Source organism: Phalacrocorax aristotelis, chromosome 7 (assembly GCF_949628215.1).
Source record: "Phalacrocorax aristotelis chromosome 7, bGulAri2.1, whole genome shotgun sequence".
Classification (NCBI taxonomy): Eukaryota; Metazoa; Chordata; class Aves; order Suliformes; family Phalacrocoracidae; genus Phalacrocorax; species Phalacrocorax aristotelis.
Window position 1 is genome coordinate 27085415 of NC_134282.1, and position 25836 is coordinate 27111250.

At 43.2% G+C, this 25836-nt stretch overlaps 1 protein-coding gene across 1 annotated transcript in view; it reads left to right on the forward strand.

The window, feature by feature from the left end:
- The window catches only part of HS6ST1 (heparan sulfate 6-O-sulfotransferase 1), a 209170-nt gene extending 196615 nt beyond the window's left edge, over positions 1-12555 (forward strand). The window contains exon 2 of the mRNA XM_075099367.1: positions 5926-12555. Within this exon, the coding sequence (XP_074955468.1) occupies positions 5926-6634 (709 nt within the window). The 3' untranslated portion in view covers positions 6635-12555. The remainder of the gene's footprint in view (positions 1-5925) is intronic.
- Positions 12556-25836: the final 13281 nt, after the last annotated feature.

Here is a 25836-nt window from a genome sequence, read left to right on the forward strand (position 1 = left end):
ATTAGAGACCAGCAGTGGGAAGTAAGAAGGGTGTATCAAACAGGAGTGTAGGAAAGAACAAATGGAAATGAACTGAAGAAAGATAATAGCATCATATTTAGAATCTGTCACTTTATCAGATTTGTGATGACTGGTTATTGGCAAAAGAAAGGGAATTGTTTTTTCAGAGGAAGAAGGGTTTTATTTCCCCATCATTAGCTGAGGAACCTGCTGACAGGAATTAAGGCAGAACATTACTAAATAGGAGCTTCAACCAATCCCTCATATCTGCAAGAAAGGGTTATTTTTAACCCAGATCTGCTCAGTAACTGCATTTGCAGCATGGCCCTGCAAAAAAAAAAAAACACTCTGCTGGCAAAACTAAGGCTGCTTTGTGCTGCTGTGTGAGAATGGGAAGGAGAGGTCCGGGGTGGGAATCTTGTAGGGCAACAGTGCCCCTGACGCCTGTGTCATGAAAATATGCCTCAAGTTAACTATTGCCCTCTGACCTCAATCCATGCTGAAATGGGCTTTGCATAATCATTGAAGGAGGCAGTTCCTGCTCCGAAAGATGTTATGTTTTGAATTGCCAAAACAGACAAAGGAGATACTGTCAGCCCTTCACACATGGGAAACAGAGGCAGAGAAAGGAAGATTTTTCTGGAGCACATAGACTAAATTTGACAGAAGGGGTACTTACACTCGTGTTTCCTGAATTCATTTCTGTACTACAACTGCAAAATTGCCCTTCCTTTCTAATATCGGATATTTTTCTCCCTGAAACTTCAGTTCTAATACAGGGCTGTTTATTAAAAACATTATTTCATTTTGCTCTGTGTATTAAACATGCTAGTGATTCCTTCCTCAGCAAAACTATGCAGCTTGCATAAAGATCTGAGTTGCAATGCTGAAGTAACAACTGCCCCAGGGAGCTTCAGGTGCATTTTCACATTCAGACCGACAGGGATAATAATTCAAAGGAAGGCAGAAGTGTGACTCCAGCTTCTGCTTTTTTTTTTTTTTTTCCCTGTCCTCCTGGGGATCACAACCCCATGGATATGTAGAAGGGAAGCCTGCAAGAGTAGTAACACTGTTCTGCCCAGCTTCACGTGGGAAGAAAAAGAAAAGAAGTATCTTTCTAACTAGAATGTCCATTTTTCTTGCTCAAGCTTGTTAACTCCAGGAAGACCAGTGAGACTTGGCATTGCATGACCAAACTGGGGCTGTTTGGGTTTTTTATGAGGCAGTATTGAGTGGAACCATCTGGGCTAGAAGACCACACTTCTGAAACGAGCCTTTAGGATTACTTAAGTTAAGTAGCTGTCTGGGGCACCATGCTGAAAGGAAGGGCACTCTCAGCTGCATGTATTTTATGGGTTTATTTTATCTCTGATGACAAAAGAGAACTTACTAGTCATGTGGTTCCTCATAAATTTCAAGCCACTGCTGACAAGTGGCACTGCTTGTGTTCTCAACTACGCTGGTGCAAAGTTTCCGTGACTTTCTGGGTCTCTGTGTTAATAACAATGCTGCTAATGGATCATGCTTTGCAGAGATATCTAACTTTTCTCTGAACTTCAAGGCAATCCCCAAATAACAGTTTGACAATGGAAAGTTCAATACCTTAGGAACCTTGGGTGAATACTTCCATGGTCATTCATCTGATATCAAAGTGGCTCATCTCTCTGATTCCTGAGGCTCCAGTCTTCCTAAAGGTGTGCTGTTCAGCTTCCTGAGAGCTGAGTGAATCTGCACCTCTGAAACCAACATCCTTCTAGAAAGCTAAATACAGGTTTAGGAGCATGACTTTCAGCATGTCAATGACGCACCTCAGCTTAGTTTTTGCATTTTATTCTTTTGCATTGCAGTCTCTGTTTTGGTTTGGTTTGCTTTTAATTTATGCACTTGGGGGGGGGGCAGCTTCCTAAAGTACCGCAAGGGGCCTGGTTCTGTTGTTTCACTTTCCAAGGATGTATCATGTTTCCATGTTAGGAGGCCAGCTCTCCTCCTTCAAGCACTTTTCTATGTGACAGACCTGGAAGGGGAACATGAAATTCAGTATAATTTCAAAAAATGTAACCTATTTTACTCTGCTTTCTATTCACTGAGATGAATCTTAGAGAGAGGTCACTCATGGTAAAATCTTTACCAGTGCATTGCCTCAACTAAAATAATAGCTCTTATAGTGCAGGCATGAAGAAAGAAATACTTGCTCCTGAACCTTTTTTCAGTCCATGTCCTCTTGAAGCTGTCTCTATTTCAATAGACCCTAGAAGCTTTGCATGATATTTATTAATCTGATTTACTAATAGACTCCTAAAATTTAAACAGAGAGAGCAAGAAAAGATGAACTGGACTCAGGCTTACAGCAATCAGATTTATACTAGATCTGCCACAGACACCCATTTGACTTTATGCACATCATTTAATATTTGTGGTTCCGCCGTCTACAAAATGCAGGTACTAATTCTTCTTTGTTTCCCCATCCATACTTGTACAGAGCACAGGTTTGGACAAGAATCAGCTCCTCCTTTACCTCTGAATGCCTCACAAATGAGTCCCTGATCTTAGGTGAAACTTCTAGTTGCTTCTGTAAGCCACATAATAATAATTGGGCTTCAACCTGTTTCAGGAAAAAGTGCAACCTTTGGAACATTGGTGTAAATAAAAAGTCCACTGCAGTTCACAAGTCAAAAACTGCTTGTAGTGTTTAGCATCAATGTCTGTTGTTTGAACATCTGGCATTTATCATTGCTTTCGTTTTCCTTCCACTGTCATATTTTATCCCCATCTGTTAGAGGTTTCATAGCACTGTCTATATAAATTATAGCTGCATCTCAGTCTGGGTAGTTGAATCATTACAGGCTGCAATGTAAATGAAGAAAAAAGAGGTAAATTTAAGGGAGGTGTTTCTCTTACACACTCGGATCGCCGTCTTTCTCCCCTCTCCCGGTACACAGACAGTACTAGACAGTATTACTAGACAGCACTAGACAGCATGATATCCCTGCTATGAAGACAGATCGAAAAGTTTCCAAAAATAGCAAATGTTTTTACCAGCCCTAGTTCTGAAGGCAGAAAGCAGGAAACGAGTTGGACCTGCAGTGGACACCCATTGCCATTGTTGGAAAGAACAAAATTTACTGCTTTGGAACAACCCTTCAGCAAGTTAATAATAAATTGGGAAAGCAAACATTCCTTAAAATCAGACTTCCCGGGCAATGACTTCAATGTATTTTCTTAAAATTAAATTACCTATATTGCAGTAATTTAGGTTTCTGCTTGGAATAATAATATTGAAGGTACTAGGAAAATATGGGTGTTAATATTAGCCAAAGCAGATTTTTTTTACTTTTTTTTTTCCCTCAAAAAATTGTGCAGTGCCCTCATAATGGCCATCATTTTCAGCTCTCCCAAGCCATGTCAGCAGGGCAGTGAGCTATAGCAGCATTTCAAAGATGCGGAAATGAGTGCACCACCACCACTTCCAGTAGCATGCATGCGTTACCCCGCCAAAGCCAGGTAATTCCGTTTGCACTGTCACACAGCCCCATGCACTCAGAGCACATGTGGATTTAATTCCCTGCCAGCTTCAGCAAGCATAGAGAGTATTTCCTTGTTCTAGAAACACTCAGAGACACTGTAGTCCCAAGCTAGTGGAAGTTAGTGAAAAAGTGCCATTTCTCTGTGTCTGGGGAGTGTCATTGCAGACTGCCATCGCTATCAATCCCAGAACTTTATCCAGACTCAAGGTGGGCTGAAGCTGGAGGGTCTGTCTGTACAAGACAGCTGTCATGTTTTCGGTTCACAGGACAGCTTGTATTGTTGGGGACTTCATTATTCTTAGAAGAGCAAGAATGCCCTGTGTCTCTATGTGTGTTCCTCCTGATTCTCTTGCTTTTTCATAGAAACATAGTATCATAGAATGTCCTGAGTTGGAAGGGACCTGCAAGAATCATTGAGTCCAACAGGTTGTCCTGTCCTTGCACAGGACAACCCCAAATTCACACCATGTGTCTGACAGCGTTGTCCAAATACTTCTTGAATATTGTGACGCTTGGTGCTGTGACTGCCTCCCTGAGGAGCCTGTTCCAGTGCTCTACCACCCTGTGGGTGAAGAACCTTTTCCTAATATCCAACCTAAACCTCCCCTGGCACATCTTCCTGCCATTCCCTCAGGTCCTATCATTGGTTACCAGAGGGAAGAGATCAGCACCTGCACCCCCTCCTCCCCTTGTGGGGAAGCTGTAGACAGCAATGAGGTCTGCCCTCAGTCTCCTCTTCTCCAGGCTGAACAAACCAAGTGACTTCAGCCGCTCCTCATATGGCTTCCCTTCTAAACCCTTCACCAACTTTGTGGTCCTGCTCTGGACACACTCTAGTAGCTTTATATCCTTAATATACCGTGGCGCCCAAAACTGCACACAATATTCAAGGTTAGGCTGCACCAGCACAGAGTACAGCGGGACAATCACCTCCCTCAACCAGCTGCAGTGCAGTACTTGATGCACCCCAGGACACGGTTGGCCCTCTTGGCTGACAGGGCACATTGTTGGTTCATGTTCAACTTGCCGTCAACCAGAACCCCCAGGTCCCTCTCCATGGGGCTGCTCTTCAACCTCTTGTTCCCCAGTCTGTATGTACATCCAGACATTGCTGTGCCCCAGGTGCAAAATCCGTCACTTGCCCTTGTTTAACTTCATATGGTTGGTGATTGCCGAGCTCTCTAGTTTGTCTAGATCTCTCTGCAGGGCCTCTCTGCCCTCAAGAGTGTCAACATCTCCTCCCAATTTTGTGTCATCAGCAAACTTAATTAGTATTCCTTCCAGTCCTGCATCCAAGTCATTTATGAAGATATTAAAGAGTACCGGCCCCAAGAAGGATCCCTGCGGAACCCCGCTAGTGACGGACCACCAGCCCCATGTAACCCCATTTACTATAATCCTTTGAGCCCAACCCATCAGCCAATTGCTCACCCATTGCATTATGTGTTTATCCAGCTGTACGCTGGACATATTGTCCAGGAGGATACTGTGAGAGACAGTATTGAAAGCTTTACTGAAATGCAAAAAAGATTACATCTACTATCTTTCTTTGGTCAGCTAGGTGGGTAACCTTGTCATAGAAAGAAATTAAGTTTGTTAAGCAGGACTTTCCCCTTGTGAACCTGTTATGGCTGGGACCAATGACTATGTTGTCTTTCAGGTGTTTTTCAGTTACTCCCAGAATAATCTTCTCCATAATTTTGCCAGGCATGAAAGTCCCTCCTTTCTAGTCTTATGTGTCAAAAGTGTGTATTAAGTTTGTTCGAATTGAGAGCAGATTAGCTGAAATAAGGACTATTGCTACCATTACTGGTTGTCAACTCTTGCCTTCTCTCTCTACAAAGCATATTGCATTCCTGATTTCCCATTATTTTTCACTTATGTTCCTGTGGTGTTATGCTGCGACTTGGTGCAGGCTCCCAGATTTCAGCTCAGCAGCCAGATCAATCAAGCAGTAGGTGTCCTGGTCAGCATCTGCACAAAGTGAAAATGATAGGCTCAGCTCATAAACAGAGCAGTCCTGGCTGATTCAGGGAGTGCATGGTTGTGTGAAAGGCCAGGCAGTCCCTAAAGTCACAGTTGCTCTCTGAAGTTGGTAGATCGGTTGAATCCTGATTTGTTCTGACATTGCAGTCTGTTTCTGGAAATGGATGTCCTGGTGAAAGCATTACTACTTGGCGAGGCTAAAATGGTGGGCAATGAGAAAGAGAAACATGGGTCTAATGTTGCACAAAGTGCTTTGCATGAGATATTGCAAGAAGAAAATAATCCAAGAGTACAGTGAAATGGATACTATAATGTTGATTTACTCGTCTTTTAGATATCTGCACTAGATCTCAGCTTCCCAAACATAATTCTTGTTACTAGCAGAATATTTATTTTATTTCTTTTCTTCTTGTAGAAAATTTTACTACATCACACTGCTGAGAGACCCTGTATCTCGTTACCTCAGTGAATGGCGTCATGTCCAACGAGGTGCTACTTGGAAGACCTCTTTGCACATGTGTGATGGCAGGACACCAACTCCTGAAGAGCTGCCATCGTGCTATGAAGGCACGGACTGGTCAGGCTGCACGCTGCAGGAGTTCATGGATTGCCCATATAATTTGGCCAACAACCGTCAAGTGAGGATGTTGGCTGACTTAAGCTTAGTGGGCTGCTACAACATGTCTTTCATCCCAGAAAACAAACGAGCACAGATCCTGCTGGAGAGCGCAAAAAAGAACCTCAAAGACATGGCCTTCTTCGGCCTGACAGAGTTCCAGAGAAAGACTCAGTACCTGTTTGAGAGAACTTTTAATCTGAAATTCATCCGGCCCTTTATGCAGTACAACAGTACTAGGGCAGGAGGGGTGGAGGTGGATAACGACACCATCCGGAGGATCGAGGAGCTCAATGACTTGGACATGCAACTCTATGACTATGCAAAGGACCTCTTCCAACAGCGCTACCAATACAAACGGCAGCTAGAGAGGATGGAGCAGAGGATAAAGAATCGGGAAGAGAGGCTTCTTCACCGGTCCAATGAAGCACTTCCCAAGGAAGAGACCGAAGAACAAGGACGCTTGCCCACTGAGGACTACATGAGCCATATTATAGAGAAGTGGTAGCGTAGGCAGACTTTTATATTAATGATATTCTAGGGTTTCCATATAAAAGATCATGGAAGTAAAATTACAAAACCAACAAAAAGTATTTTATTTAAAAGCAAGTCTGTAAAACAGAAGATAGATTGCTTCCTTAAGCATAGGGTCTTTTTACTGTTTCTTACAAGACCGATGAGATTCTTAAAAAATATATAAATGCATAAAAATAAAAAAAGGGTCAACATTATAATGCAGAGGTAAAAAAATGCACAAATGCAGTTACCCACTCTTAAGGACAAATACAAAAGAATGTTTCTTATCCTCACAATGCAAACACAAATGGAAGAAGTAGGATTTTTTAAGATCTGTTTATCCCCTGAGCACAATGATACAAAGATATGTAATTAAAAAACAAGGAAACTGAGGTTTTCTTTTGTGGGTGTTTTTGGAGCTGGGGTGGGAATTGCATTGCTTGTAAGTAAATTACAACGGTGACTAAGCTGATAATGTACTATCCTGTCAGGCTGTGATCTGAGCACAAGGGTGGTCACTTTGTTTCAGCTGGCAGCCACTGCCAGAAAGTAGAGCGCCATCAAAATAAAAGAAGAAAAACATCAGAGGATGAGAAACATTAAAACAAATTGACTACAGCCTAGGATACGTACTTAGCACAGTGGTTTTGATACGTTGCGCTGGTGTCACATCTACATATGCAACTTCATCACAAAAATAATAGGGAATTCATGCACTGAGCTCCCAGATTTTTTTCACAGACAGGTCCCAAAACAAGTTAAAAGCCCACCAAATTCCACATAGGCTCAAACATGCACTCACATGCCATCCTGTCACCCTACACAACTGCCGCTCATGCCTTCATCAGTATTATGTGTTAAGAGCACATGAAAAACTTATCCTAAATACTAAAAAAAAGGAAGACGACAAATCTGCACGACAAGTTCCAAGAAGACTCTGCAAATAATCAGTCATTAATAGCAAACTGATCAGGGGGTGATTTTGTTTTGTTTGTTGCTATGTGAAATACCAGACTAGAACAAGCATACAGAGTACCCATATCTGTATTTTTTCAGTTATTTTTACTTGCTTTTATCAGGAGATAATGGGCATCAGCCTGCTTCCAGTGAAGTCACTAGAACTGATTTAAGTGGGAATAGAATGGGGCTGTCTTCCAGAGCTGTGAAAATTTCTGACTATGGGTCTGAATAAATTATGAGACAGTGTACATTGTCTTTTGGCAGAGTGCCTGTTCTGCAGCTCTTACTTGAAATGAACAAGCTGTGTTCATAAAACTGGAAAGGAGAATCATGGATAATTTTTTTTTAGTCTCAGACCACTTTCAAAGCAGAACTCTTTCAATGCTGTTTTTTAGGGACTCATGTAAGTTTAATCCTCCAGTGTGGTGACAGTCTAACCAGGTTCTGCATACTGACTTTTGAGTCACAGAACAGCAATGACTTCTCTAGTTCCTCTTCCCACTCACCAAATTAAAGTATGGCTTATTTTCTTGCTGTTGCAAGCACTTCTTTGTTTGGCTGTAAGCATGGAAATGAAGCAGTTTTTGCCTGTTTCACATTTCACCCTGTTATTACTCAGCCTGTAAGACCTGAACCAGCTTACCCAGTTTAGGGTAAACTACAAACCAAATGGAATATGATTTGATTTTCAAAGGCCATGTTAACTGCAGATCAAGTATGGCATTGAAATCACTGGAGAAGAGGCAGAGAGCTGATCCATTCAGCTTTAGCATGTTGTTTTTAGTGTGTTCCTTTCCCATCACATGAATCCACTGAAGTGCTGCTTGTTTTGTATTTTAATTCGCTATTTCTGCCTCTGTACACAGTTCCCACCAGTTTCAAATTCAGACTAAGTTTTGCAAAAGAGGTAGCTGCCTTAAGCAGAGGAGCTGCCTTGCTTCTTCTGTGTACACCCTGGGGGATACACCTTGCTTTTGGAGATCTTCTCCAGAAGAGTGAAGATGACTAAAACTTAAGAACGGGAAGTAAAAACAGCACTTAGGGCTCAAATACAACCCTGTTACAGCCCCAGTCCAAAGTCCACCAAAGTCAAAGGATGTCTTTCCTGTTGATTTCAGATTAATTTTGATCGGATCTGCATCCTGGTGCTGCAAAGTCCCCAAGCACACGCTCACCCTTCTACAAGCACAGTGGGATGTTGTTACCCATGCATTTCATACCAATATTTGCTAGTGGTGTCTCTGTCTTTAAGATTCTGCCACAAAATGGCCCCTGTTCCCAGAGATGTGAAGCTTGGCCATAAGCATTTCCTCCTAGCTGAAAAGTGGGAAGCAAAATGAAGCAATTTTGGGGTTTTGGCTTGGGGGCAGAAGGTATTACAAATACATTTGCTCATCTCTGAATTCCAAGACTGGGGGGAGCTATGTCTGCTAGTTCCCAGCGCTTTTATGTGTTGCTGTAACTAAAGAAAACATTTGTATTTTAAAAAATGCAATTTTACAGGCTGTTTACCCACAAAATCAATACACATGATATAAAAAGCAACTGCACAGTTACCAGCTTTCCCCACAGGCTTTTCACTGTGCATCCTGTGTTATGGATCCATAATGCACAAATGGTTACTGCAGCTAATCCATATTCGAGGTGCACAGTGGCACAGCTCTGGCAGGGCCGTGCGGTGAATGCCCAGGCAGGTCTGCATGTGCCGGCACTGACTTCCGATAGCCATTCTGTACCAAAGGCCAAATTCTGTTCTCATCTACCAAAGGGTGACAGTAAACAGGATCATGGATGATTAGGACCAGCATAATTTGGCCTGGTCTGCCTGAGTTGTTTCTGTGTTGTGGGCTCTGAGTAACCAGCTGGATTTTAATGGATCTATCTGCAGCGTTCTCTAAATCAGAGGCAGCCTCTGACCCTAGAAACATGTCAGTAGAAGACCTTGTTCCATCATTTTCTTTGTACTATATTACAGTAACGAGCAAAAGAAATGGAAGTATCTTGAAAAATGTCTTGTTAACAGTTTCACTTCAACCCACAAAAGGAAGGCTGACCTCAGCTTAGCACTGAGGTGGAAATTTCTAGATTCAAATCCTGCGCCCGGCAAATGCTTCAGTTTCTCCACCTGTACATTGGGACTAACAAATTTATGGACTCTAAAGAGGTACTCCAAGGTATGAGAAGTATAGGGTACTTTGAAACAGATTCTAAGTATAGGACATTAAGAGAATGACCCCAAAGCCATTGCTTACCCTGGCTGCTGTGCTGGTGTGTTTACAGCTGTAGGCCATGCTTTAATTTATTCTAAAAGTGCTGTGTGCCAGAGCACTGGTTGCAGGACGTACCTGGCACTATTTTCTTCCTTTAGTGGGTTTAAATGAACTTTTTTAACATAATGTGAATGTAGTTTTTTGTGATTTGTATGTACTACAGTTTGAAGTGGTACAACCTCTTTTATTTTTAGGACTGATTATTTGATGCTACAGTAACATGAAAAAATGTATGTGTAGTTTTAAAATGAATGGAGAACAACAGCTTTAAGGCAATCTGGCAGAAGTAGTGGCCAGATAGTACATTCTTGTTCAATACGTGCCCCTTTCTTCCAAAATGTTTTTCCTGTGACTTCTAGACAAGCTGAGACCTTCTTCACTTCAGGAGGTGTTTCTTCATAGGGCCCATCAATGCATCATGATCCAGGTCAGGATAGGTGAGTGCTGGGTACAGTGAGGCCAGGTACAAGATTGCGACCTCTCTCTTACTGGAGTTCTTGAAGCAGTTCCCCTGGAATTCAGATTTTACCTGGTTCTCTGACACTCAGATGTGTGTCTATCCCACGGTGTTTCTGCCACGGTTCCAGGGACACCCTGTGAAAAGCCTTACAAAAGCTGGGGCTGTGTAAGGTATTTCTAAGGGCTAATACCATCAGCAGTATTAGTGTGAGTATTTTGGACAGGCAGTTACGTGGTACCAGGCTGAAGATGAGGGCTTTTAGCCTCTGCCATCTTACACTGTGCTGACCCTTTTACATTCACAAACAAAGGTGAAGCTCTGGGGGCTTCCCAGCAGACTCCATTCCTGCTTTGGGAAGGTAGAAATGCCAAGACGAGCTGCAGTGCTGAGAAGGAGGTGGTCTTTTTTGCTTCTAGTCACCTGAACAGTGTTAACTTCACTAACAAAAAAAAATCTCTCGATGATCAGTGTGAATTTCTGGCTTGCCTGAATTTTTTCCTTTGTGCCCAACATTTTGGAATAAATGGGGAGCACTTCAGTCTGATTTTTCCACCCCATAGTCCCTTACTTGCTTACAAAACTGGGATGGCAATGGAAGCAGCATAAAGAAGATCCCAACAAGCTTTTGAAGCCTCTCCCAGGGCTGTCCTGTAGGAGCAGAAAGGGCAGTGCAGTTGCTGAGAATACAAGCAAGGCAGAAGGACCAGCACGGTGGCAGTACAGACAGATGTCAGTTACAAAGTTTTCACTCTGAGCCCCTTAAATCATAGAGACCACTGAACAGGTACAGAAGGTAATGACCAATACTACAGAACAGGGCCTGACCAAGATCTATATCCTGGGGTTAAAACCTTCTCTAGCTTTGTATTGACATTTCGAGTTACTCAGACCCTCCACTATCCTGTAGAATTTTCCAGATCTAATAAAAATGGGTAACACTACAGGAATTTGCAATACAGACTGTGCTAAACATTGTATTTCCAAGGCTGTATCTTGGAATGCAACTCTCACTTCCTGCTGGATTTAAATCACAGGGCTGGCTGCATTATCTTTTTGTTCTTGTTTTCACTAATATAAGCGGATCATGTTCCAGCGACAGAAGTGAATGCAGGCTTTGCTACCTGATCAGCAGTAGAGCCACGCCTTTAAAGGACAGGTCGGTTAGCAGCAGTTCAGGCAGCAAGCAACGGAGCTCATGTCTGTGCACACAGTCTGAGCTATCTGTGGCTGTTTTTTGCCCCACCTACAGGAGTTCTGCCAAGGTGAATACAATCCTGATAAGCATGTGGGTATTAAAGCCTGTATTGTCCCAGCTGCAGGTGGTTTTCTCTGTAATTTTTAGCCATGCAAGCTGAAAAAACCCAAGATTTGCAAATAAGCCTGTCTCATCCCTCAAAGCCCCACAATTCTCCCTCCCTGTTTTCCTCCAGGTGTCAATTCTGCAGACTGGATTGAGAGAGTTGTACTATAATGAATAATTTTATATTCAAATGGTTTACTGAGCATGATTTGTTTTGTACATATTGGAATATGATTTAACTTATTTTTATTGCCCCTTTTCATCTTTTTTTTGTAAGGAGAAGGCAAAAATCTGCACCCTCTCTCAATGTGAAATTCCTCCGTGTTTGCGTGTAGTCTGCCAGGCAAACATGCAACATCCACAGCATTTCTCACCATCCCTACTGGTATCAGATTTTATTTTTTATTGTCATTTGGTTTTGTCTGAGGCTTTGCTTATATTGTCTCTTCTGTCCTCTCTGCACAGGGAAGGGAAAGGACAATGCAGGCGGGACTTTCTTCCTCCCCGTCTTGTGTGCTTTACCTACCAAGGAACTCAGTTCTTATCTTCAAGGAGTTGTGTGACTGAGGGTAAACAAATACAAATGTCCCCCCGCCTGCCTTCCATCCTCCATATTGTAGATCAAACAGATTCAGCTTCTCTGAAAGTGATTGTGGCTGGAGTCATTCCATTGGGCTGAATGTGTATGGTTTGCACTTTTTTTTCCCACTTCAGGAACTTAAAACCAACAAAAAATAAAAGACAACTGTTTAACTTGAGCCGAGTAACACTTAAAGCTTTATATATTTATTTATAGCATCTTACAAAAAGTGTTGAAAGTTTTTTCTTCCACAAGAAAAATTGGATTTAAAAAAATAATCATCTAATTGTTTTTGTCTAGATCAAGAATGAATGTTAGCAGGTGAAATAAACCTTAAAACTGAGGATCTGTCGTGTGTGTTGTCCTTGCATTGGCCTTTGAAAGCTGTTTCAGTGTAATATTGCTTGCCTTCTTTTTACAGAGAGATAAAGCTGCCAGTGGAGTTGATGGAGAATATTTGTTTTCTGCTAAAAAACAGACTCCTAACACAGAAATATTCAGTCAGAAACTGCAGTCTGTTTATTCTTGTTGTTACATTTGAACCAACATTACAAAAAGCCCTTGAGCCTTCTAAAACCCATCATCTTTTAAAAATTAATTACCTTTAATACTGTACAGTCCTCTTAGTTTTCTTTTTCAGTCATTGCAATGAACAGATTTGCAGGCAATAAATGGTGGCTGTTATACCAAATATTACAGAATAATTAACAGAAATTTTTTTATTTCTTGTTCATAAGTACTTTCACCAAACGTGACCTCTGAAAATGTTCTCCTGTTACAGAACTGAAATAAGCTCTGCACCTGGTTTTGATACAGTGAGGATAAGTTAGAGGGTAAGAAAATGTTACAAGCACTGTACAGCATCCTAAGTGAGAACAGCTAGATGTTTATGCAAGTGTAGCAAATACCACTGTTATTTTACCCAAGCATCATCACACCACACTTTGCACCATATATGCTGGAGGAGCTAGAGTGTATGGGCCTTCCCATCTAGGCTGCTTGGGCGTTTTTTCTCTTCCATCTGTGAAAGTAATTCCACTCAAGTTACTGGAGGCCCAACTAAGTAAAATGTACAAACTAGCAGGCACACAATGCAGCATCAATGCATGCTGCTGAGGGGTTCCTCATTTTACTTGCTGGGCAGTGCAGGCGCTGGTGGAAGGTCCAGGTGTCAGCGTGAGGACAATATCACTGGTCTCGAGGAGAAGCGAAGGTACAAGAGCAATGCAGTCACTTGCCCCAGGCTGTGCCAGGGGCCTGTTGCAAAAAGACCCTTCAAATCCCATTCCTCTGGCTCACTGCCTTTTACCGTAACCATGAGGGAGCAGTTCCTCGATTGCATCATCACACTGAGCCTCCCATTGACGCCTCCTCCTAACCATCACTACTGCTGAAAAAGGAGCCACGCTCCAAAGGAACCGGGCTTTTATTATCTCTTACTTTCATTTACTTTTAGAATAACAAGAGCCACTTGCCACCGGCACCGTGCGGTCACGCGCGTAGAAATTTCCCGTAAGCAGCGGGAGGCGCGCACCGCCCCGCTGCCCCCTCAGCCCTAAAATGGCGGTGGCGCAACAGCCTCGTCTTTCTCCGCGGTGGTGCCCAGCCCTGGCGGCCGTCTTCTCACAGGGAGGCCGGGGAGAGGGGAGCGGAGCACTAGCACTTTCGCTCCGATGTGCTCCCCCTTAGGGTGCTATTGGAGGGTGGTCCAGCGCCCCGCCCCAGGGGCTGCGGTGCACCAGGCCCGGCGTGAAGGAGCTGAAGCAGGGGCTCTCCACGGGCTGCGGGGTGCGGTGCTCTGCAGGCTTCCCTGGGGTCTGTGCACATGGCTGCTCTGTGAGGGCCTCTGAGTGGCTGCTGCTGAAGGAGCTTTGGGTAGCAGCTGAGCCCCCTGCTGCAGTTTGCTTGCATGGGATGTTATCCACTGGCATCACTTTCCCAGTAAGCAGAGTAGGCACCAAAGAGCCTGGCTGCCTGAATTGGGGCAGGCTGGGCAGTGAGTCTGGGCGTTCCAGTTGCTGAAACATGGGTGCTTCTGTCTCCAGACGATCAGTAGCTTGGAGCACCAGGGGCTGGTGGCCTGTGATCCTTCCAGAGCTTTAAGAGGGTGTGGCAGCCTAGGTATGGATACAGCTTGTCCCCCTACTTGTCCTCCAAATGGCAGTGTTCCTGTTTGAAAGTGCTTTTTCTTTTTTTCCTCCATTACCTTCCTTTCCCAAAAGCTAGAGATACTCTGTCACAAGAAGTCTGTGAAGGCAAAATGTTTTCATTTGCACATGGTCTTCTGTATCATCTTTAATATGGTTTTTCCTCTCGATCAATGCTAGAAGCTTACAGGAAAAGGAGGGAGGACAGCTAGCAAGCAGGTGGAAGGAAGGCTGCTTCTATTGCAAGAACTGGTGTAGGAAGGGGAAAAGAGCAGGAAGGATGCTGAAGGAGGGTTAAAAGAAAGGGAGAGCCTCCAGAGGTGGTTTTTTTTTTTTCTTGGTCACGCTGATGATTGTTTAGTTTCCTTATGCTTAAGTTCAGGATGTTCCTGTTCGTGTTATATTTGGTCATTTTACACTATCCAGCGCTGCCTGTGGGGGATGTGCTGCCTCAGGTTAATTGGAAAGTGCCCTCCTATACATCCTGCTGTTACCCTAACAATAAGCAGCCCCTGGCTGCTCTGCTGCCCCAGGTGACAGCCTGCTCTTCCTGAATGGAAAAGCTGATCCTGACAGTATCATATCAGAGGAGGTGGTGCTGAGCTCTTGTCAGAGGGTTGTGTTTTGTTTCTTTGGCTCACAAACTCACACGGAGTTACTTTAACTCTTTAATATCTTTCTTGCTGCTGTCTAAAGGAGGAGGAAAAGCAGAGCAAGTCTGCTTTAACACTATCATGCCAAAGGTTTTCAGTGCCAATCGATTGATCTTTGGGTAGTAGAGGTTCCTTCTCTCCTTGTTCAGGATTCATGTGAGGCTGAACAGCCTTTTTGTCAAAGAGCAGAAAGAGGAACAGAGGTTCTTGCATAATTAAATTTATATCTAGCAATGACTGCATGTTTCTGTGGATTTTGTAAAACTGGGCAGACTTTAGGAAAGCCCCATGTATTGCAGTTCATAAAACTTTATGATGGCACTTACAGTAGGGACAAAAATAAATTTATATACAGATTAAAATAAAATTCTAGACTTTCTGCAGCTGGAAAGGTTCATGACTGATTTGGGCACGTCAGCTCAGACCCTCTCCGCTGCAGCGGGAAACTAAGACACATTCATGCATTATATTAAAAAAAAACCCAACATTGTAGGTGTAACAATAAAGCAGTTTGAGCTTTACTATAGTTATTTCATAAAATTCAAGCTAAAAGGAGTAGTCAATGAAATATTCATGAATTGAACAATATTTAATAGACCATTGCCATGTATCTGTTAAAGCAATTAGAGGTTGCAAGTGAGGAAGGCTTTACTAGCAAGACCCTGCATGCTTTAATTGACCTGGGAAGTAAGTGGCTTGGAAAAGAAGCCATACATGTTCATATTCTGCAAGTATTGCGTATAAGCCTAAAATGAATAAAATCATCAGTCTCTATTAATATTAATCAGACCATACTGTAGCATATTTGGGTGCTTTGGTATGTGATACTCCTTTTTAAGTTTTAGAAATTCTTTGCCCAGTATGAATTTACTTGTTTCTTTTTTTGGTGATGCTCTTCTCAAAAGGTTTTTTTACTCTTTTCATGTCCCTGCCTTATTCTTGCCCACTCCTAGTCCTGCTGTGCAGAAGGTTTGTCCCCAGTGATGGAGGACATGCAGTATCTCAAGCGGAGATCTCGTGTCCTTTGCACAGGGAGCTACAGAATGGAGATACCAAAACTTTTTAATCAATATCCAGCCAGCAACACAAGGGGAAAGCTGAATACCTGTCCTCTAGGAACTGGGAATGGATGAGTGATAGCAGTGCTTTGCAGATGTTTAATGAACTAGATGTTATTTATGTATTTTTTTGCTCTCTCCACTAATAATATCATTCTGTTAGGCTATGGTTATAGAATCCAGATGTTTGTGCAATAAATGAATAATAGTGATAAATAATAAACATTTAGTCATGCGACTTTAATATATTCTAGTTCTTACTGGATTCTGTTTAAAAGCTCCTTCTTTATATTGACTTAAACCAAATGTTATGCTCAATTGTGCTGTAAATAGTAAAGAAATTCCATGTGGCCTAATCTAGTTAATTCAGGCTGGATACCTGATACTGAAATGAATATGCGGTAATCAGTCATCAATTTTCTGGCATAGGCAGTGACAACATGTATAAATCATATGGCCTTTGTGAGAGAGTAAATAGCTTCCCTGTAGAGCCCTTTCTTGGCAATTGTTTTATTATTGCCAGACACTGTTTTCAGAACAAGAGCTTGCAGCCAAATTAGTGAACGCTCACGTTTTGCGTATTACAACAACCCCCATCAGTACATGTTTCTACTGATCATGTCTTCTTTTGTTTCCTTAATCTCAAATATTTTGGTGCTAAATGAGAATTTTTAAACTGATGCCAATTAGCCACAGCTTCTTGTAGGCTATTAGGCTATTAAATTTTGCCAGGTTAATGCATGATCAGACCTTTTTTGTTACTGGAAGTATTTAAGCCATGCTGCTTAGTACTGGGTTCTGGGGTAATTAACGGAGGCTCTGCTTCCAGGCTGGAGAACTTGGGCCTTGGAGAACAGTGCTACTGGGAGAGATGTATGACCTCCTGAACTGTGAGATTTGCTGTGAGTCTGTTAAAGTTTCTTATGTTTTGGTCAAGATCAGGTGAGGAGTAATTGCAAAGAATGCAAGAGTGTGTGGTCATCTGTTTTGAGGGCAATCAAACCTTCTGAAGCAGCTAAAATGACTGACATTCAGTTGTTTTGGGGGTGGGAGTAGAGGCAATGGTCCTGTTTGAGGAGAAATCTCATGACAGGAACCTAGCTGATGTTATCATAGGACCCTTTATCACAACTGTTTTGCACAGATCTTCATGCATTTATTTCTGAATAGTTTTGTGAGGCAAATGATATTTCTCCCCCACTTGGAAAGCTTGCCAAAGGGAAGTGTGCAAAGTTGGAAGCCCAAGTGCTGGCTGAAGACCTGCCCCTCATGGGCATGGCCTTATCTCTGGTTCTTCGTGGTCACCCTTGGAGACCTTTTGGAAACAGCGTTCAATCTGAGCAAGTAGGCAGGGTTTTTGTTTCTTCTTTGCAACGTCTTAATAATGTAGAGGTCGTTTTAACAGTCCATCTGCCTGTCTGCCTCTGTTCTGGCAAGTGCCACATGCCATGCCGTTACTATGCGTGCTGCAGCTGAGGCATTAGCATGGCTGCCTTCTCCAATGCAGGAACAAACCCAAGATGAGCTCTGCCAACATAGCACACTTTTGGCAGGCAAAAAATGTAGGGGGGTCCTAGCACTGGCCAAATTGAGCAGCTGTGGTGTGGATTGTTTGTGGTACAGTGGTATTCTCCAGCAAAGACGGCTGTTAGCCTGGCAGCTAGGTTTTGCAGATGTTGTTCATGTGATTCCCTAATAAGTCTGGGGAGGATTCTCCCTTCCCTAGAAGTATTTTATTTTTTCTGGACTGTTGGGCTTTATTTTGTACTCCATTGTTGTACGGGTAAATAATGTCTGTAAATTAATAGTTCATTCTAGATGCATGTGAGATGTATGCTTGAAGCTTCTGTTTGGACTTTATTTCACTGTTAACTTTAAGCATTGGTTAAAAATAAGAAATGTTTCTAGTTCTTTGGGATCATAAGCTTTGACTTTTTACATGTACATTTAAGGACATCCACAAGAATATCAAACCATACATCTGCAGGGGCAGTGTGTTGGGAGGAACAATTACAGCAATAAATAAAGCTTTTTTGCTTGCATGCCAAAGTAGCAGGCTTTACTGTCTCCTCATCAAGTGATCTGCCATTTGTTAGCAGTTGCTTGTTAGGGTCTTTCTCCTAGGCCCATGCTTGGTTTTGTGTATATTTTAGTCATCTTGACAAGGGAAAAGAACTCTTAAGTAGAAGCACTTATAATTCACAATGTCTGTAACATCTGTTGCAGGACTAGAGTTGCAAACCATATCAACAGATTTTACTTCTTTGTTTTCTCTCTGTTTGGGAATCTCATTAGCCATCTTACATTTTTGTTTGTGGGTTGTTGATTGTGTTCCCCCAACCCTCCTGTGGCTTCTTTGTGAAAACAAATTGCTTTGTCTTCCCTCATTTGTTGTAAGGGTAACCCTGCAGGTCTGAGTTAGCCAAAACCTACAGTAACTGGCAATGAGAGGACCCAAGGCAGCAGATACCTCTTCTGGTCACTGTCTTGGATGGGGAGGTGGAAGGTGGTAGGTGGGAAGTGATATGTTTCTTACAGGAGCCCTTGCTGCTATCATTCACTTCTTAGGTGGTCTGGAGCTGCCTTTTCTGTGTTGAAAGTGCTTAGGTGTGTTTTTCCCTCTCCAAAATCTGTTTTCTAGTTGTCCGTAGTGTTTTCCCCTCAGTCCTTCTTCTCATACTGATATTATATTTGTTTTTTATTAGGCATAGATGACTTACAGGCAAAACTATTAGTTCTTCCTGTAAGGTGTCTGATGCTTTCTGCACTCCCATATATTCGCTCATATACTAGCTTCAATAATTAAAGCAGAAGTTTCTGTGACTGAAATTAGGCTGAAATGTTGGAAAGCTAGAGGATGAGCATAAGGGGATAAAGGCAAACAAGCTGGTGGTCACCAAACCATGTCATCCTTTTTAAGGGTAGGATGGAACCCAAAGTTCTCCCCCTCTTTTGTACTGGCAAAAAAGGCACCATCCCTGAAACCCAGTGTGATGTGCTGCCACTTCCTCGCCCTGGTGTCAGACCACATGTGGGAAGTTCCCTGCATCAGAGCCAGAGCAGAAGGCTTTGTGGTAGAACTTGACTTCCAGCATCTTCTTGCAAATGGGGCTCTTAAGACCATAACTTTAATAACTGTAGCAAGATTGTTGACCTTCCTTTCCTTCACGCTCTTAAAAAGGAGTACATAGATTCTTCCATGCTCTGAACCATATCCAAAAAATGGCTGCCTTGTTCTGGAGTGCGAGGCTGGGGTAAGCATGGGTTCTTCCTTGGTCCTGCCAAGAAAGCTTAAGTGTCCATTTTATTTCCTTCACTTTGTACAAGGCGGGGAGTGATGGAAAGGCAGCACACTATCCAGTCATTGTTATAAAGGACCATTTCTTACACATTAATCCTTTACTTTTCTTCTGTGGATTACCTGACAGTAACACAATGCAAGTTTCAGCATGGAACGGTGGAGAAGGGCAGAAGCCAAGAAGCGTCCATGGTGCTGTGCTCTAGACTCTGCAGCCTTGTTTATAAACAGATAATACAGAGAAGTGTCTGTCTACAGTTAACATGCAAAAGCAGGGTGATACACAGAGTGCTGGAAGAGATGATGTTCTGGGAGAAAATAAATGAAAAGGTCATCTTGATTAATTGCCCATGACTTCTCACCCTAACTCTATCTTGATCTCCCTGCCATCTTGGTAACTGCAGGCATAACTCATCAGCCATGTCAGGTAGTTTCCATTTAAGCGTGAGTACTCTGAGTATAAGCTAAATTATTCTTCCTGTTGTATTTCTTAAGGTGCTTCATGTTGTTAAACAGTGGTGTGTGGCAATAAAGAATTGCAGGAAAACTTGCTTAAAACACTGATGTAGGAGGGGTGTTTTTCTCATCTGTTTAAGAACTTAGTTGTTTCCCCTCTCTGTGGAGCTTCTGGCCTAAAAAAAAAAAAAGACCTGTCTTGTCTGGGTTTTTTTGATACATAATAAACACTGCAGGTTTTCACATATCTTACTATTTTGAAATGCTGTAGCATTTGTATGCTAGTTCATCAAGTATGCCCTCACTGTGCCAGAAAAACACAGAACACTAGGAGACCCTGCCTCAGGAAGCTGTAACTTAAATCATGAGAAAGGAGAATTAGTTTTGCTTCACCTCTGGACTATGGCATAATCAGTAATCTTTGCATTAACAGTAAGGTAAGATTAGGAATTTCTCACTGTTAATGGTGTGAGGATCTGCAAACTTGTCTCGTTAAGAATAAATAAAAGCTGGCTCTTGTCAGATCTACTTTTAGTCCCCCAAAAAGTGAATGTTACTAACTTAACATTTTTCTTAAGTATTTTTAAAAATGGCCTAGTGGAGCATGTAAAAATACAAAATTCCTCCTTAAAATTATTGTCACCCTGTTTAAATACCCAATTAATCTATCATGCTTTCCTGATCTGCAGAGCAGGGAATGAGCCATAATTTTTGAGGGGACAATGGTTTGATGACACTGATGAGGAAAACTGAACTCTCAAACTCCATTAGGGTGCATGAATCATAAGATTTTTCTCTCAAGTTAATTAGTCATTTTTCCTAATATAATGAAGTTCTGTCTTTGATCCTAGAATTTCTGTCTCTTGTCAGATTTATTATTATATCCAGATGGACTGTTCTTTCTCCTCTGCCAAAACCTCCTCATATTACGGGGCTTTTATAAGTGTGCAAAATATTAGTTTCTTTTCTTTGAGTAAAAACTTTCCAAGGTTATACTCTGTTTCACAGAAGTACAGAGTTGGAACTACAGCTTGGAGTTTCATAGGCAATTATATGCAGAAAATTATATTAGAACCTGACTAAGTACCAGTTACTGACTTAAAAGCAGGACATAATTTTCAATGCCACTAATTGCCACTCTCTGAGTGGTGCTGCCAAGTGAGTACTGTGGTGCAGGAGCTGTGGAGAGCCAGGACCACGCGTTCTCCTGACATGTCCTTCCAAGCGAGGAGTGCAGGGCTTATCACAGAGGGGAGGGAATCTGGAGGTTTAGTGGAAAGCCCCACTGCTCTCTCCCTCTTGGAGGCACAGTCTCCTGTGTGCCCTGCTGCTTGCTGGAGGTGCTGTATGGTGTCTCTTCTGCTGCTAAGGAGCAACCCCGCTACTAGTACACTTGGGGACTTCCACCTGGGTAAGCCTCGTCATGCTATGAATACGCTATGGGCACGTGCATGTTGGGTGGGCCAGGTCATGCTCTCTGACTGTGCTGTTAGATCACAGGAAAGTCTGGGGAAGGATGGCCAAGATTTTTCTTGGAAGTTGGTGGGAGAGCTGAGCTGAAGTATTGGAAGTCATTTGTCTCCTTTACTAGCAGATGCGCTGGATCCAACGTTTCTGTCTGTCGGGACATCCACTGTTCATTCTGGTAGTGTTGGAGGGGAATTTTCATTATTTTGAAGGAGTCTTTTTAAAAATGTGGGATATCTCAGGAAGCTGGAAACCAACTTCTTGTAACAGCTGCTCTCTATGGCATAATATTCCTTCCAAGTCTGCAAAAACTGACCCCATCTCCCTCTCCTTCATCCAGTTGGAAAATACTGACCCACTTAACCACGGGAATTTCTTGGTTTTCATCCCCAGATCTCTTCGCAGTGCTAGAGCAGGCTAGGTTTGAGGAACGAGCACAAGTATGGTGCTTCACGAGCAGTAAGGGGCAACTGTGCCCCTCACAGTCCTGCTGGCTTTATCACAGGAGTTTGTGTCTTTGCCCCCCTTACTTCTTAATGTTCAGTATGTGGCAGCATATGGTAAAGAAGGAAGTTGAAATAATAACACCTAGAGTAGAACAGGGCTTTTTTGGGGAGAGGGTATTTGGTTTGGGGGGCTTTTTTTTTTCTTTTTAGGTCCTTAGGTGACAAAGGTTGTCTTACACCCTGAGGATGCAAAACTTGCAAGGGTGGTGGTGGGTTTTATTTTTTTTTTTTAAGTAATTTTAAAATTCTGGGATTGGAAGTACTGGAGATAGCAGTAGCCAGACTATTACCCAAAATCCAGCTGTCTGCTTTATAAGCATTATGGTGTGATTTTTAGTAAGCTACACAGAAACTTCTTGTGGACCAGCTCTAAAAGTTTGCATCTGGATTGCTTTTTGCAAGGCAGGAGGCGGCCGAGGTGACTTAAGGAAGGTCCATGTTATTATCTGGGCAGAGGGTGGGATGTGACAGACGACTGTTTGCAGGAAGTAAAATTGTGCTTGGTCCTGGGATTTAGAGCAGCATGTTTGAATGTTGTACAGCGCAGGAGGAAAAGAGTTGGGGATGGAAAAGGGAGGAGAAATGATCTGATCAGAGCCTAAGGAAGCTGTTGGCAGCAGCTCTCCCTATGGATGGGAGCAGACTGTGTGGGTGTGGGAGAGCCTGGGGAGGGGAAGCTGTGGTAATCGAGCTAGGAAGTCTTGACAGCCCCACCAGCAAGAGTTTTAGTTGTGAAACTGCAGAAAAATAGATTGCTTCCACACTTTTATTCAAGAATTAAAGTCTATGCCCAGACATGGACTATTTTCAGTAATCACGTTCATTTGTGGCAACTAATAAAAGGTGTGGGGAGCCAGACCTGTGTAGCTTTTGAACTGCAAATGAAAGTGGTAGAGAGGACGTGAATCTGTTCTGATACACGCACGTTCTCTGTGAGGAGTGCAAAGCTTTTGCAGCTATAGCTTGCCATGCATGGTAACCAGTGTATTCAACAGCACGTTATCCTGTTGCAACCTACCTGCTTATTTTGAGTTTCTTATCACAGCAGAACTTCTTACAAATTAATCCTTCTTACGCCTTTCCAAGTTCAGGTTTCATTGCCTTTCAGTCCAAATTCTCTGCTCCCTTTAATTACCCCATGCTTCACTGTATCAGACTTGGTGCAGTAGGCAGTATTGAAGGAATTGCCAGTCCAGATTGACTGTCCTGGACAAAACCCATTCAGAAGTCAGGGGAATAAGTACATTTGCTGACAGGTAAAGTGATCCTGTGGGAAAGGAAGGGAGCCAGGGTTTAAGTAAGGATTAGGTAGTACCTGTTCTCAAAGGCAACAGTTCAGTAGGGACTATTCTTTCCATACTCTCTTGGTAGCAGACACTGTTTGATTGCCTCTCCCTTTGGTGCTGCTCTGTGCAATACCTGCCATGTTTGTATCTCATCCCTGACACAGTGATAAAACAAGTAAGTGTGTGAGCGTTTGCTCTTATGGGAGTCTTAATATATTTATGAGGGCATTTCCACTTGCTTCACGCAAGGCTGTTGCTGCTGAGGGTGCTCAGAAGGGTAACCAGTGTTTCAGGGCTTCTCCCTGGGAGCCCTGAGGAAGTATAAGTACCTGCTAGTTGTTTCCACACTTGAAAACAGAGAGGCTTGTTGTGCTGGTTTTGGCTGAGAAGGGGTTAATCTCTTCACTGTAGTGCTTGTGGTGGTCGGGGACCTTTCCAGCTTCCTGCACTCTGCCAGGTCGGCGGGAGGCTGGGAGGGGCGGGGCCACAGCCGGGGCAGCTGACGCCGACTGGCCAATGGGATGTTCATTCCATACCATGTGACACCATGACCAGTATATTAATGGGGGCAGTTGCGGGTTGGGGAGGTGCCGCGTCGGGTCAGCGGGCGGTGAGCGGCTGTGTCGTGTGTGGTTTGTTTTGGTGGTTCATTCCCCCCACCCCACCCCAGGTGTCGTGCCTCTTGTTGTTTTCCTTTCCATTGCATATTTGTTGTTGGGTTTTTATTTTAATTATTAAACTGTTCTTATCCCAACCCACGAGTGTTACCCTTCTGATTCTCTCCCCATCCCACCGGTGGGGGAGTGAGCGAGCGGCTGCGTGGGCCTGAGTTGCCAGCTAAAGCACAGCAGTCTTTTTTTTTTTTTTTTTGTAGCCCAACGTGAGGCTCAAGGGTTGGAGGTAGTAGCAGCTGCTGGTCCCAGCACCATGTTCTCATTTTTGCAGTTTGTGTTAAAGATTGGTGTTGATTTGTTTAGTCTGCTGTGTTCTTCTGTGATTAGTAATGTTTTGCCTAAGAGATTTGTTATGCAAACACTGGATTTCAGCTTTGTCTGGTATTTGGGGTTTTTGCTGAAACTGTTACTGTACTTTGGATACCACCTTGTTGAGGCAATTAGCAATTATACCTCCTCCTCTGAGAGATTTTATATGGAGGTGTCCTGGCTTAGCCCCAGTCAGCAACCAAGCACCACGCAGCTGCTTGCTTACTCCCCCCTGGTGGGACGGGGGAGAGAATCAGAAGAGTAAAAGTGAGGCAACTCATGGGTTGAGATAAAGACAGTTTAATAGGTAGAGCAAAAGCTGTGTGTGGAAGCAAAGCAAAAGAAGGAATTCATTCACCACTTCCCATGGGAAGGCAGGTGCTTTGCCGTCTCCAGGAAAGCAGGGCTCTATCACGAATAACAGTTACTTGGGAAGACTCCATTACTCCAAACATCCCCCCCCTTCCTTCTTCCCCCAGATTTACATACCGAGCATGACGTTATATGGTATGGAATATCCCGTTGGTCAGTTTGGGTCAGCTGTCCCGGCTGTGCCCCCTCCCAGCTTCTTGTGCACCCATCAGAGCATGGGGAGCTGAAAAAGTCCTTGACCAGTGTAAGCGCTACTTAGCAACAACTAAAACATCACATTATCGCCACTGTTTCCAGCAAAAATCCAAAACATAGGCCCATACTAGCTACTGTGAATAAATTTAACTCTATCCCAGCTGAAACTGAAACAGGAGGAAATACAGAATGGTATCTTTGCAACTTTTTTCTATGATGTCTCCACCTTTATAACAACAACCTTTTTCTATTTTGAACATCCTTGCGTAGTTAAGATATACTTATTGTTAGTTTTGGGGCATGTTGTTTTGGTTTTGACTAAGCAACTTAAGAATATCACCCAGAAATCTGCCCCGAGGCTTGATAGTTACGAGTGGCAGGGCATGTGGGATATCATGGGCAAATACCTAGGGCAGTGGGCACCCCCAGTGTTTTGGAGTTTCACCCCCGAACAAGTGCAGAATCCTAAAAAACTAGTAGAATATTTGGAGAAAGTATGTTGTTAAGCTGGGAACTCCAGAGAGACACAGATAACTGCAACGTGCTGGGGCCTGGCCCATGCATACCGAGCCCTGCTCAACAGTATTCAGTGCTCCCAAGTGGAAGAGGTGGTCTCTGGATTGAAAGGCAAAGTGACAGGCACTGCGGCCACTCAAACCCCCAGGACAAGCACTGTGGCTACTCAAACCCCCGTGACAAGTACTGGAGCTGACTCAGAGAATCAACCCGTGCCAGTATCAGTTCCCCCCATATACAAGACGAAATATTGGAAGCAGACGTCAACTTGCTTAGAGCAGGATGATGAAGAAGCAGGGCCGTCACAAGGAGAGGAGGAAGAAGTCATAAATGAAATAGAGACCGCCTGATCCCTGTCCTTGAGTGAGTTGCGAGATATGCGAAAAGATTATAGCCATCGTTAAGGTGAGCACATTGTCACCTGGCTGCTCTGATGCTGGGATAATGGTGCCAGTAGCCTGGAACTAGAGGGAAAAGAAGCCAAACAACTGGGATCCCTTTTTGGGGAAGGGGGCGTTGACAAAGCAATTGGAAAAAGAACACAAGCCCTCAGCCTCTGGAGGCGACTCCTGGAGTGAAGGAAAGGTATCCCTTTAAAGAAGGTGCTACATATCGCCTAGGGAAATGGACAACTATGGAGAAAGGCATCCAGTATCTAAGGGAATTAGCTGTGCTTGAGGTGATTTA